Source organism: Rhamphochromis longiceps, linkage group LG3 (assembly GCF_057381845.1).
Source record: "Rhamphochromis longiceps isolate RC_006_pf linkage group LG3, R_longiceps_female_GT1.1, whole genome shotgun sequence".
In the NCBI taxonomy this organism is placed as follows: Eukaryota; Metazoa; Chordata; class Actinopteri; order Cichliformes; family Cichlidae; genus Rhamphochromis; species Rhamphochromis longiceps.
In genome coordinates, this window is record NC_140559.1 from 16,133,582 (window position 1) to 16,146,758 (window position 13,177).

A 13,177-nucleotide genomic window follows, 5' to 3' on the forward strand; every position below is an offset into this window, starting at 1 on the left:
CACAGTGGATGTATGACGACAACGTGGCAAGGTACAAAGGAAAACTGAAGACTTAAAAACACACATGAGGTAAGGGCAGAGAGACAGAAACACAGATTGACACAGAGACAGAAAAGTTAGCAAGCATGGAGACACAACTCATTTCCGTAGGGAACACAGAGGACAGACTGGAGGGACAGGCAGGGATCACAAAAAAACACCCCTCAATAATTCAAAACTCAGAAGATGACCAAAATATAAACAGACTACAAATAATAATATAATAAAATTCCAAATGAACCAATCAGCATGTTAATAGGAAGTAAACTGAACATGAGTGAACCAGGAATACAGAATGGACTCAAGGGACCAGAACTACATAAGAAAAATTCCAATAAATCTGCTCCTACATCTCATGGAAAGCCTTCCAAGAAGAGTTGAAGCTGTTTTGGTGGCGAAGGGTCGATGTCCTCTTAAACCCTATAGACTAAGAATGGGATTTTACTCAAGGTCGTGTGTGACAGCAGATGAGTGAATACAACAGCTTTCAGGGGTCTTTCAGATAGTAAATACAATAATCCACCCCGGATCATCACAGATAGGAACTGTTTTTCTTGCTGTCGTTCTGTACAGATCCCAAAATGCCAGGATAGAGTCCACACCTCATCAGCTGTAATCCTGGAAACTGGAGCCCCTCACGGGTTTGTCCTTAGTCTTATTTTTTCTTAAACATTTATCCAAACATGCTCGTGGTCTGGTTTGGGTCTTTGCCAGCCCACAACGTGAGAAGGGTAGATTTTACTCAGCACTTTGGTCAGTGCTTGCAGTTTTTAAAGTGGGTGGCTCTCAGTCCATCATTGGGCTAAAACAGAGTGATTCTTCACTGTCATATCCACATGTAAATAACATCTGGCAGTATTTTAATCAATCTCCATCTTTAACATCACAGGGCTTCAGTCCCCTGATGTAGCTCCACAGCCTCTCCTCAGAGATGGATAACCTGAGTACTGACAGGAAGCGGTCAGCAGGGGGTAGCATATCACTGTAAGTGGTTCTGTACATTGTGACCTACAGCCTCAAACCCATACAGAGTTAACAGGGCAGTTAAAATTCACAACAGTCTAAAAATAAAAACCTGCCTTAAACTCTGATTATTTCTATTACTAGGACAAATACTGCTTTATCTTAAATGAAACATACTATAAGATGAGCTTTTTTATTGATAAAACATTGTTCGCTCAGACACGTGAAAAATTAGAGGGAACATTGATGAGCAGTGTTATCAGCCAAACCCAAACACACTGCAGCAAGAAGCTCCATCAGTGTCACACTAACTCGAGTCAAAAAGAAGCAGCACAAGTTTAAAAGAATAAAAAGTCACTGATGGATATAAAGGACATTTTATCTGTTCAGTCTCTTCATATGTCTCATGTTCACATGTTCCATATCTTAACTGTGTGTAGCAACAACAGATAACACACATGTGTGGGCCTCATCTGAGCTCTGACACATGTAAATGGTAAATGGTAAATGGCCTGTATTTATATAGCGCTTTTCTAGTCCCTAAGGACCCCAAAGCGCTTTACATATCCAGTCATCCACCCATTCACACACACATTCACACACTGGTGATGGTAAGCTACATTGTAGCCACAGCCACCCTGGGGCGCACTGACAGAGGCGAGGCTCAGTGACAGCACTGTCTCTCTCTGCCTCTCTGTCTACATGGCTGTGAACAAAAATATAAACACTGAGGCTTCAAAATGCAGCATCTACAACACTGTCACTCTGCCTCCACCATGGAGACAGTCTCCATGGTGATGAGTACAACTGGCAGCTGAAACTGTTGTGAACTTCTCCATGAGTCATATTTCCTGTTTCAGAGCTGCTGATTGGCTCTTTGGGCCCTTTACCTTCAGGAGGTCATGGACGAAGCACTGAAGTCGTTTATCACGTAAAAAATATTTTTAGTTTATAATAATTTGATAAATAATAAAATATTAATAAAAACTGGAGGTTTTTTTAGAACTTAGATTTTAAGCTATTTATGCCTTTTTTGCTGCTCTTTTTTAAACTTATTCCCTTTAAACTGTATTTATTCTTTTTAAAATATATTGGTTATTGCACTGTAGAGGCTGCTGAGGAACAGTATTTCGTTTCAGGCTGTGTAACACGAAATGACAATAACCAATAAAGTCTTGAGAGCTGCCATCATTGTTCCAGCAGGAGGCAGTAAAACACCAAACTGCACCTGTTGTGCTGAAAAGGTGTGAGCATGTGCAGTAACCCAGTAAGTTACCTGAATATCTCTCTCTCACACACACACACACACACACACACACACACACACACACACACACACACACACAGTACTGATACTAATGACTCGCTCTCACATCTATTTGGGTTTAATGTCAGGGTATATTTGTGGATGAAAGTTTTGTAGGACACATGATGTGGACAGTCTGGTAATCCCAGAATATTTTAATGTAAGAAAACTCCAGACAGCTCTGGAGAAAGTTTCAGAGTAAAAGCCCTGGAGTGTTTTACATGTTATTCTGTTGGATTAAATCTGACGGAGCTGATTCATAAACACTTCACTGCCAGGTATCAGGTGACCTGCAGAGACTGATCCTACAAACACTCAGAAACAGAGTAAACCAAACTGCACCACAGTGATCAGACGAAACCTTCCTGACATGAACACAGCTCCTCAGTAAAAACTGTGAACCAGCAGAGAGACTACACCCAGCACCATACACCACCTCTCTGACACAGTACACCCTCGGGCAGGTGGTGTCCCCATAAACAGTCTGAGAAGCTCTGATTATTTACTATGTTCAAACAAACTGAGTGTCCACAAACGTCTGAGCTCACAGTGAGAGCGGCTGGCACAGTTTGGAGGTGTTCTGCCCCCTGCTGGACACACAGAGCTACAACATGAGGATCAGAGGAGGCTGGTGCTGCTTCACCTTTAGACACAAGAAGGAGGTCAAAAAATGTAGAAACAGAGATTGTTTTTAAACCTGTAAAGGGGGAAATCCTGACGAACCAATCCACAGCCAGAAAAGAAGTCTAACTCTGTGCTGCTCCAATCAGGAATCAGCTCTGTTACTGTGTGAGTGTGTAAAGTCACAGAGTAGCTGGTTTCAAATGTATCGATAAAGTTTATTCACATTTTATTTAGGCTTCAAAAAACAGTCCAAGTTTATTTCTTTGGACTTTGTTCACTTAGTGCCACCTGGAGGACAGTCAGCTCCCTGCAGCAGCTCTGGAGGACTGTTAACTGATGAAGAGCTCGGACTGCACAGCCTGCTTCATCACCGACTTCTTTAAATAAACATGACCACGATCAGTCGCAGCACCTCAGACAAACACTTGTTACACAGCAGCCGCCTTCACACCGACTGAGCTCCATCACAGCTTCAGAGCTCAGCTTACTAAAGTCAAAGTTTATTTCCTCTCAGGTTTCTTACTTTCAGTAAAGTTTCACTGTTAGAGCCCTGACCAGCATCCTGCAGCATCTGGAGCAGCTGTGTGGTGCTGTCATGGCAATAAGGATCCAAATCTGTGGGGATGTTTCCAGCAGGGGTTATAACCTGCAGCCAGCAAGGTGTGCCTAATAAAGTGGCCGTGTTTATGTCCCAGTGCAGCAGCATCAGAAAACGGTGGTTTACATCTCTGTTACAGGAAACCTGAAGAGTTAAAACACAAGAGAAGAAAATCTAAATGTTACACAAAGAACATAAAAGAACTAAACTTCATAAAAACTTCACAAATGATGCTTTAAATGAAAAGTAAATCCCTGTAAATAATTCAACAGGTCACATGTTAGAACCAGCTTAACTAAACTCTGTAGCCGGTCACTGTGGTTTGTCCCAGCAGCTCTTAGGAAACAAACTGCTAACTTCAGTGTCAGCACACACTGTTAGTAAACTATGCAACACTGGATTCAGGTTTCAGTTGTGTTAAGTTGTGAAGTTGTGATGAAAGTCTTCTTACTGACACAGGTAGGATGGTCAGGCGTCCTCTGTTCCTTCACCGTTCATGAACTGTCACTTATAAAATGCTGCCAAACATCAACTACACTCAATAACTAAACGTGTGCAGGTTAAAGTGATGGACGCCCAGATCTGCACTCCAAATACAAACAGACTAAAGGTGTTTCCTCCAGAAACAAAGACAATATTTACAAAGGTCTCACAGGTAAATTGTGAGCGATCACAGCAGCATCTCATCCTGACTAACAGCTTTTAGATGCAGGGAGAGCGTCGTGGTTCAGAGGTGGTTCAGCAGATGATGAAGGCCTTTCTGTTGCATTGTGTAGTGCTGTGGAGGCCATGATGGTCGACTGGGTCTGCTTCTACTGAACTCACAAACACTTCTGAGGTATTTACACCTGAAGCCTCATTGAATGTGAGTCAGAAACAAACGGCTCAGCTGTGATTAATGGATGTTTCCCTGCATTTCTATTTTCACACAGTTTATTTCTTACAGCAGGAAAACTGAACAGAATGTATGTAAGAGGTCAGAGTGAGGATGACGTCACTTAATACAGGAAATACATGTTTGTCTGTTTTGATGATGAAGGACTTCTTCAGCTCTGTAAACAGCTACACTTGAGAGGACAGAGGTGATTTCATGGATCAATAACAATGTGTTTATCAGCTTTCATCATCGCAGTGCAGACATGACGTCAGATCTATCAGAGTGAAGGCCGTCTCTCTGATGACGTCACAGAGCAGAGTCCTTCTGTCCAATAAAGGATCTCAGATCAGCTGCTGCCATCTTGTGGCCACAGTTGGTTACTGTCTCTGAAAGTTGTCTCATGTTTCCTGTTGTCCTGCTAACAAAGGCTGGAGCTCATCATGCTGAGAGGGCAGCAGCATTTTGTGGCTCTTCACACATGTTCATTATATTCTGATGATCCTGGATGGAGACAAACTACAGATAAGTGTGTTCAGCCCAACTAGTTTATCTCATTACAGCAGTTTGATGTTTCCCTTTGAATCCCCCTGAAGATCCTGACAGTGAAGCACGTACATAATACTCCAGCCTTTCAACTCTGAGCTTATTTAGTTCTATTAATACACTGAAATCTCATTTGTGTCATGAAGAAAGTCTTTAATCAAACAGAATTCAAAGATCAGAAACATTTCATATATGGAGTTAAACATGAATCATTGTTTCAACAACATATTTATTGTTGTCATAAACAGACAAGAAGACAACAACAAACTGCTCCTCCCATTCAACACATGTCAGTCCATATCCCAGCAAACTAAATCATCTCCATTTACACATCAAATAGAAACATGAATCACTTGGAATGATTAGAAACTTGATAGAATTTCAAATCTAGTTTGGGGAGTCATTCAGTGAGAAACAGTGAAATGATTTTCCATGTGAAAAGGTGGACAGCAGAAACAGAAAGAAACAGTGAAACTAAAAGAGAAACAAAGAGCTTTGGAACAACGAGGCAGCAGGAGGACAGCTGCAGTTTAACAGCTTCAACTCACTGACAGGAAACAACATTAGAAACATCATCATCCTCAACTCATCTGCTGCACTGACACTGACACCTTCAACGGACACACCTTCACTTTATCAACAGTCCATATGTATGGAAACATCCTGTGAGTGAAAGTGTGTGTGAAGGTGTGTATGTGTGTGTTAGTATCAGGATCAGAGAACGACAGCTTTCCTCTGTTCCAGTCCAGATTCACTCTGATCCTCTGGAGCTTCTTCTCTACTGAGAGAGGAGTGAGAGGAGCTGATGGTGAGTGTGCTGAGTATTTACCTTGATAGAACCATATTGTCCATAATCCAGACTCTATGTCTCCCTTCCTCTGCACAGACTCTGCCAACACACCCAGTGCCCACCGTGTACTGTCTCCAACTTCAACATCCCAGCTTTGAGTCCCTGAGTTAAAGCCCTCAGAGCCCAGGACAGAGCAGGACCAATCAAACCTCTCTGGATTATCAGGAAGCTGCTGTTCATCTCCTCCTCTCACACTGGTCAGATCTTCAGACAGGATGAGTTCTGGATGAGCAGTGTTTGGGTCCAGAATGAGAGGAGTGTAGGAGACCATGTCCTTCATGTTGTTCCAGATGTTGAAGGTCAGGTTGCCCAGGTGTTTGGCCTGGTCTATCAGAGCTCCTGAGGGCAGCTGTGGATCATCCAGCAGGGGGCAGCGCTGGACTCTTTCCACTGCAGCCTTGTAGTTGTGCAGGAATGAGACGTCTTCAGCTCTCAGCTCCTCCTCTGTGGCTCTGACTGTGTCTGAAAGAGCTGCTATCTCTCTGCTCAGAGCCTCCATCTTCTCCTTCATCATCCCACTCTTCTGCTCCTCTTCCTCCCTCAGTGCAGCCAGCCTGGCCTCCTCTTCCTCTGCTAGAAACTGGTGAAGCTTCTTAAACTGCTCCTTAATCTGCCTCTCTGTGTGTCGGGCCTGGACCTTAATGTGTTCTGCTGTTTGATCAAACTCCACTTGAACTTCTTCACAAACCTTTAACTTCTCCTTTAAGGGCTCCAGAGTTTCCTGAAGTTCCTTCTTGTGTTGTTGTGCAGCTTCATCGATGGGTCTGAATCTGTGATTGGTGTGTTTTTCTGAGGCACAGCAGACGACACACGCTGGCTGCTGATGGTCCAGACAGAAGAGTCTGAGTTTCTCAGAGTGCAGACTGCAGAGAGCCTCTGAAGCTCTCTGATCTCTCTCCTGTAAGAACGACTCACGCAGGTTCTTTAAAGCCAGATTTAAAGGTGGATCATCCCTTGAAGATCTTCTGTTACAAACTGGACACTCGTGTGTTGGTCTCTCTCTCCACCATCTCTTCAGACAGTCTTTACAGAAGCTGTGGCTACATGACAGAATAACAGGATCTCTGAAGACCTCCTGACAGACCGGACAGCAGAGATCCTCCTCTGATCTGGAAGCCATTGAGTCTGTGAGTGAAGCTGAAAACAGCAGACAGGAAGTACAGTCAGTCCTGGCTCCCCTCCCTCCTCTACCACCTTCACTGAAACTTCCTTTGAGTCGTGTTTTTGCTCAAACTCACATTCAGTGTGTGGAGCGTCAGCAGCTTGAAGCAGCAGTGTTGGAGTTTTCCACTTTTCTCTCCTGTAGCTGGACTCACTCAGAGGAAGCTGCTAGTTTGGTCTGAGCTCAGTCTGATCGTCTGTGCGTCTCTCTGTACTGACGACGAAGAACTTCCTGTTTCCTGGTTTGTCACATTTGAGTGACGTGAGGGGAGGAGAAAATGTTTCTGTTTGACTTTTAACTAAGGTGTGTTTCAATCCTGCCTGCAGCTCAAAAGCTGTAAAACAGGTTTTGTGTCTTTTCACCTCCACAGGTCACAACATGAAACCTGTTGTGAAGTTTATAAAATAAAGTGTCACTCGGTGGTGCAGCTGTTTGTCAGCTTCTATTTTAGACTTTGTTCTGGTTCTTGTTCAGGTTCCCAGCAGTGGGAGTGTAATGCAGTCACACACACACAGGTGGTGTTAAGGTGGATTGACTTTGTTTTTGTTTTTTTTATTTTTCTTCTTCTTTTCTATCTCTCCTTTTATTCTGACAGAGCTATTCCAACTTTTGAAATTAACTTTGACCGGGGGCGTGCTGGTGGCTTAAAGATAATCACATCAAGGGCATGCAGCCTGACCTGTTTTTGCATCAAATTCAAATTCAAATTTTTATTTGTCACGTCCTGGTCGCGGAACACTGGACCAGCTCTTTATCCTCTCCAGGATACTTGAGGGTGCATGGGAGTTTGCCCAACCAGTCTACATGTGTTTTGTGGACTTGGAGAAGGCATTCGACCGTGTCCCTCGGGGTGTCCTGTGGGAGGTGTTGTGGGAGTATGGGGTGTCTGGCCCATTGCTACGGGCCATTCGATCCCTATACAACCGTTGCAAGAGCTTGGTTTGCATTGCCGGCAATAAATCGGACTCGTTCCCGGTGGGTGATGGGCTCCGCCAGGGCTGCCCTTTGTCTCCGGTTCTGTTCATAATTTTTATGGACAGGATTTCTAGGCGCAGCCAAGTGGCGGAGGGCTTTCGCTTTGGTGGCCTCAGAATCTCATCTCTGATTTTTGCAGATGATGTGGTTCTGTTGGCTTCATCGGTTGAGGGCCTCCAGCTCGCACTGGAACGGTTCGCAGCCGAGTGTGAAGCAGCGGGAATGAGGATCAGCACCTCCAAATCTGAGGCCATGGTTCTCAGCCGGAAAAGGGTGGAGTGCCCACTCCGGGTCGGGGATGAGTTCCTGCCCCAAGTGGAGGAGTTCAAGTATCTCGGGGTCTTGTTCGCGAGTGATGGGAGAAGGGAGCCGGAGATCGACAGACGGATTGGGGCTGCGGCTGCAGTAATGCGGACGCTGCACCGGTCCGTCGTGGTGAAGAGGGAGCTGAGTGTAAAAGCGAAGCTCTCAATTTACCGTTCGATCTACGTCCCTACCCTCACCTATGGCCACGAGCTGTGGGTAGTGACCGAAAGAACGAGATCGCGGATACAAGCGGCAGAAATGAGCTTCCTCCGAAGGGTGGCTGGCCTCTCCCTTAGAGATAGGGTGAGAAGTTCGGCCATCCGGGAGGGGCTCAGAGTAGAGCAGCTGCTGCTCCACATCGAAAGGAGCCAGCTGAGGTGGTTCGGGGATCTGACAAGGATGCCCCCTGGGCCCCTCCTGGGTGAGGTGTTCCAGGCATGTCCCACCGGGAGGAGGCCCCGGGGCAGACCCAGGACACGCTGGAGAGATTATATCTCTCGGCTGGCCTGGGAACGCCTTGGTATTCCCCCGGATAAGCTGGAGGAGGTGGCTGGGGAGAGGGAGGTCTGGGCCTCTTTGCTTAGGCTGCTGCCCCCGCGACCCGGCCCCGGATAAAGCGGATGACGATGGATGGATGGATGGATGGATATTTGTCACGTACACAGTCATACACAGTACGATATGTAGTGAAATGCTTGGACAACTGCTCGTGACCTAAAGAAAACAAAAAAGGAAAAGGCTATGAATAAGATAGGAAATAAATATGAAAAATTAAAAAGGGTAAATTTAACTAGGAAGGAATAAAATATAAATTAAGGTTAAAAATGAAATAACTGTACAACACAAATTAGAATGAAGGGTAAATTTAACTGGGAAGAATAAGATAAAATATATAAATTAAATTGAAAATAAAATAACTGTACAACAAAATACACAATATAGAACTATATAAGAATGTATGAACAAAATACACCAAAAGTATAAATAAATATATACACAATAACAGCAGCAGTGATTTAAGTGATGAAGTGAAAACAATGTCCAGAAAGTCCAGTGTGTGTGTAAGAACTATATGTGTGGGTCAGTACTGTGTGGTGGTGTGATTGTGATTGAGAGACCGTATCGCCTGCGGGAAGAAGCTCCTCCTCAGTCTCTCTGTGTTGGTCTTCAGGGAGCGGAATCGCTTTCCTGACCTCAACAGAGAGAACAGTCTGTTGTTGGGATGGCTGAGGTCCTTCACAATCTTCCTGGCCTTGGTCCAGCACCGCCTGCTGTAGATTGAGTGCAGGTCAGGGAGCTCGGAGCGGATGGTGCGCTCAGCTGATCGCACAACCCTCTGTAGAGCTCGTCTGTCCTGCATGGTGCTGTTCCCGAACCAGGTTAAGATGTTTCCCGTCAGGATGCTCTCTATGGTGCACGAGTAAAAGTTCCTGAGCACCTTGGAGGGCAGTTGGAAGTCTCTCAAGCATCTGAGGTGGTAGAGACGCTGACGGGCCTTTTTCACCACGGAGTTGATGTGACAGGACCATGACAGGTCCTGCGTGATGTGAACTCCGAGGTATTTGAAGCTGTCCACTCTCTCCACTGGGCACTCGTTGATGACGGGGGTCTGGTAGTTCCTCTCCTGCTTAGTGCTGAAGTCCACTATCAGCTCCTTTGTCTTACTGACGTTTAGAAGGAGGTTGTTCCTCTGGCACCAGTTCTCCAGATTCCTAATCTCCTTCAGGTAGGCCGTCTCGTTGTTATCAGAGATCAGGCCCACCACGACGGTGTCGTCAGCAAACTTGATGATGGTGGTGGAGCTGGTAGTGGCCACACAGTCATATGTGTACAAAGAGTACAGCAGGGGGCTCAGAACACACCCCTGGGGGGCTCCAGTGCTGAGAGTGGTGGAGGCTGAGACATGTCCGCCCATCCTTACTGCCTGTGGTCTGCCAGTTAGGAAGTTGGAGATCCACTGACACATAGATGAGCTGAGTCCCAGATGCTCCAGCTTGGTGGTGAGTGTGGAGGGAATTATGGTGTTAAATGCAGAGCTGTAGTCTATGAAGAGCATTTTAACATAATTCCCCCTTCTAATGTCCAAGTGAGTGAGTGATGTGTGGAGGAGATGAGAGATGGCATCGTCTGTGGAACGATTTGGACGGTAAGCGAACTGTAGTGGGTCCAGTGTGTCTGGTAGTGAAGAAATGATGAAGTCTCTGACCAGGCGTTCAAAACACTTCATCACTACTGAGGTGAGGGCTACAGGGCGATAGTCATTGAGAGAAGCAGGGTGGGGTTTCTTCGGGACAGGAACAATGATGGACTCTTTGAAGCATGTGGGGATCACCGACTGAGATAAAGAGATGTTGAATATCTCCGTGAACACATGAGCTAGCTGGTATGCGCAGTCTCTTAGGATACGACCTGGGATGCCGTCTGGTCCTGCTGCTTTCCTGGTGTTCACTCTCTTGAAGGTTCTCCTTACTTCATGCTCGGAGATGACGAGCACGTTTCCGGTGCTGGCAGTATCTTCCTGTCTGCAGCCGTTAGCGCCGCTAGCACTACCAAATTGGAAAATCTTTACAGACATAATTAAGGCTTATCTGGTAGTATTGTCAGAACTTTTCAGATGCTGTTTTTATTTATTTATTTTACCTATGCAGAAGTGTTTGTTAGGTACCAAAACACAAACATGCACAGCATTGAGATGGGTCTATCCAGAAAAGTAATGAATATAATGTAAAGAGCAGTATTGATGTTTCATCAAAGCTAACGACAGTAAAAACAATGTCCTTGTAACTGGTATTGCATTAGTTTTAAATTATTTGGCAAAACGTCTTTTGTTGATGTTATATTATCAGTTAGATTAGGCTTACCCTAATGGAAGGTGTTACTTTTGTCCTCTGGTTGCAACTATGGGTCAGTGCATTGTGTATGCCGCTCAAGGATATGGTGTGTGGACCAGTGGAGCTACATGGAGTTCAAAGTCAGGCTCCTCCACCTGGGGTATGACCTGGATATGAAGTAGCTATGGTGTTTTGGTGTTTCAAATAAGATTTCACTATAACAGGTAATTGGTACTAGTGGGACTCTCCTTATAATAATATAGGCATGAAAGCACAAAGGGAAATGTTGTTCAGTCTTCTATGGGGCAAAACTCGTGTCCTGACAAAACATTAACAACAGTCTCTCTTGCACCTTTTCTCAGCACTATGCTTTATACTATCTTTCATACTGGATGACTACTTTCTCTTGAGCTCTGCTCAAGAGAAAGTAGCTCTGCGGATTCACTTTGTTACAGACAGTGGTGTTATTTCTTGTAACTAAGGGTGTGTTTGTAGCCGCTAAACTGGTGGACCTAAATCTTCACCACCACGTCTATATACATACAAGCAGGAAGGGGAGTGAGTGGGTCAGCGCTCAGAGCACAGAAACTTAGCTGGCTTTATTTTCAGGATAAAACACAGTCAGAACCCCAAATACAAGCTAAAATTCCTGTATACAATAAAAAAAATAGTTTTTGCAACCCACTAAAAACCCTGCCGGCAGGAATGATTATACACTAAAAACACAAAGCTAAATGAATGTTTTTCCCTATGATAAAAACTCCCCCCAGGGTCCTAATTCTCACAGTCCAGCAACACGCGGGCAAATTCTCCTGAGCTGAAAGAGACAGGAGAGGAACTCCTCTTCCGGGATGGGGAATCTCGCCAGCAGAAGACCAGGGAGGAGGCTCCTATCTCCACCTGACGGTGCGCGATCGTGCAGTCCAGCCACTCTCCACACCCGCGCACGGCCTCCCTCGTAGCTCCGCCCTGAAACAACAGACACGGGCCAGCAACGTTGTCGGCGCAGCCGCCGTTACCCTTCCCCGGCAAAGCTACGCCTAGCGCCCAACAGTGGGAAAGCGATACTCACAGATGCAGGCAGAGGCGTACCCCTGCCCTACTGTGGATTTCACGCGTCGCCTCCCACGGTCGCTATTCTGTGGATCGCCGGGTTATGTTGGCCAATCGCCGAATGTCTCGTGGTGCCCCACAGTCAGGCCGGAGGTCCTTCTTTTCATATGCTGGCTTGCACACGTTTTGTTTCCAGCTCTTCACTTTTCGTGTGTCTCTCTTTTTTCGTCTTTGCGCTCACTATATCCCTTAACTCAGTTTGGCGGCTGATAGGCCACCTCGGGGAACGCCCCCACCTCACAGGTGCCTACAATCCGGTTGTTCAGTCTGACGTCACTAGCAGTGTCTGGGTCTAAACTCCGCTGCGGGTCCATATATCAAACGATCACTGTGGCATTACTGAGAGTTGAAAAACTGTCTAAAGTCTTTCATCTTTAATAAAATGATTAGTGTTCTGCTCTACCAGGTGTAACAACTGAGTTTAACATCCAGGCATCCATGAAAACGGAATTTATGACATTTAACGGAGTTAGAAGTTAGCAGGGAGTTAGCTCGCTAGCTTCTATCTAAATACAATATAGCATGTCCTGACTGCGGGGTTTTGGAAACAAATTAAAACGTACAGCTTTCTTATCACTTCCAACATAAATGAAGACAGAAAACTAAACAGCAGTGACGTTTGTAGGGTTACTGAACTTGGGCTAGCTGATATATAATGATGTGCTACGTGACCGCTAGCGACACAGCTATGTTAGCATAATATAAACAAGCTAACCTTTTTTCCACTCGATAAAAGTTACCGTGAGTGTTCTCGGTGGTCAGGAACAAATGTAATCACATGGCAGGATGCTGTAAAAGGACCAAACTTCAGCCAGGAGAACAACTGAGATAATCCGTCCACAATACGAGGTTAGTCATTCATATACTGCTGCATGGGCTGGGCTGTAGTTACATCCTAAGGTTTTAAAAACTGAGCTTAAATAAATGATTAGCGGTAATAAAAGCCGAGGGAGGTCAACAGTGATCACTGACTGTTTTAGGAGCTTTTTG

The 13,177-nt window shown here is 45.3% G+C and overlaps 1 protein-coding gene across 1 annotated transcript; it reads right to left on the reverse strand.

The window, feature by feature from the left end:
• Positions 1–5,445: 5,445 nt before the first annotated feature.
• On the reverse strand, positions 5,446–7,159 carry LOC146673149 (nuclear factor 7, brain-like). The gene has a single exon (XM_085402270.1). The coding sequence runs from the start codon at positions 6,918–6,920 to the stop codon at positions 5,532–5,534; it is 1,389 nt and encodes a 462-aa protein (XP_085258396.1). The 5' UTR covers positions 6,921–7,159; the 3' UTR covers positions 5,446–5,531.
• Between the last annotated feature and the right edge of the window lie 6,018 nt (positions 7,160–13,177).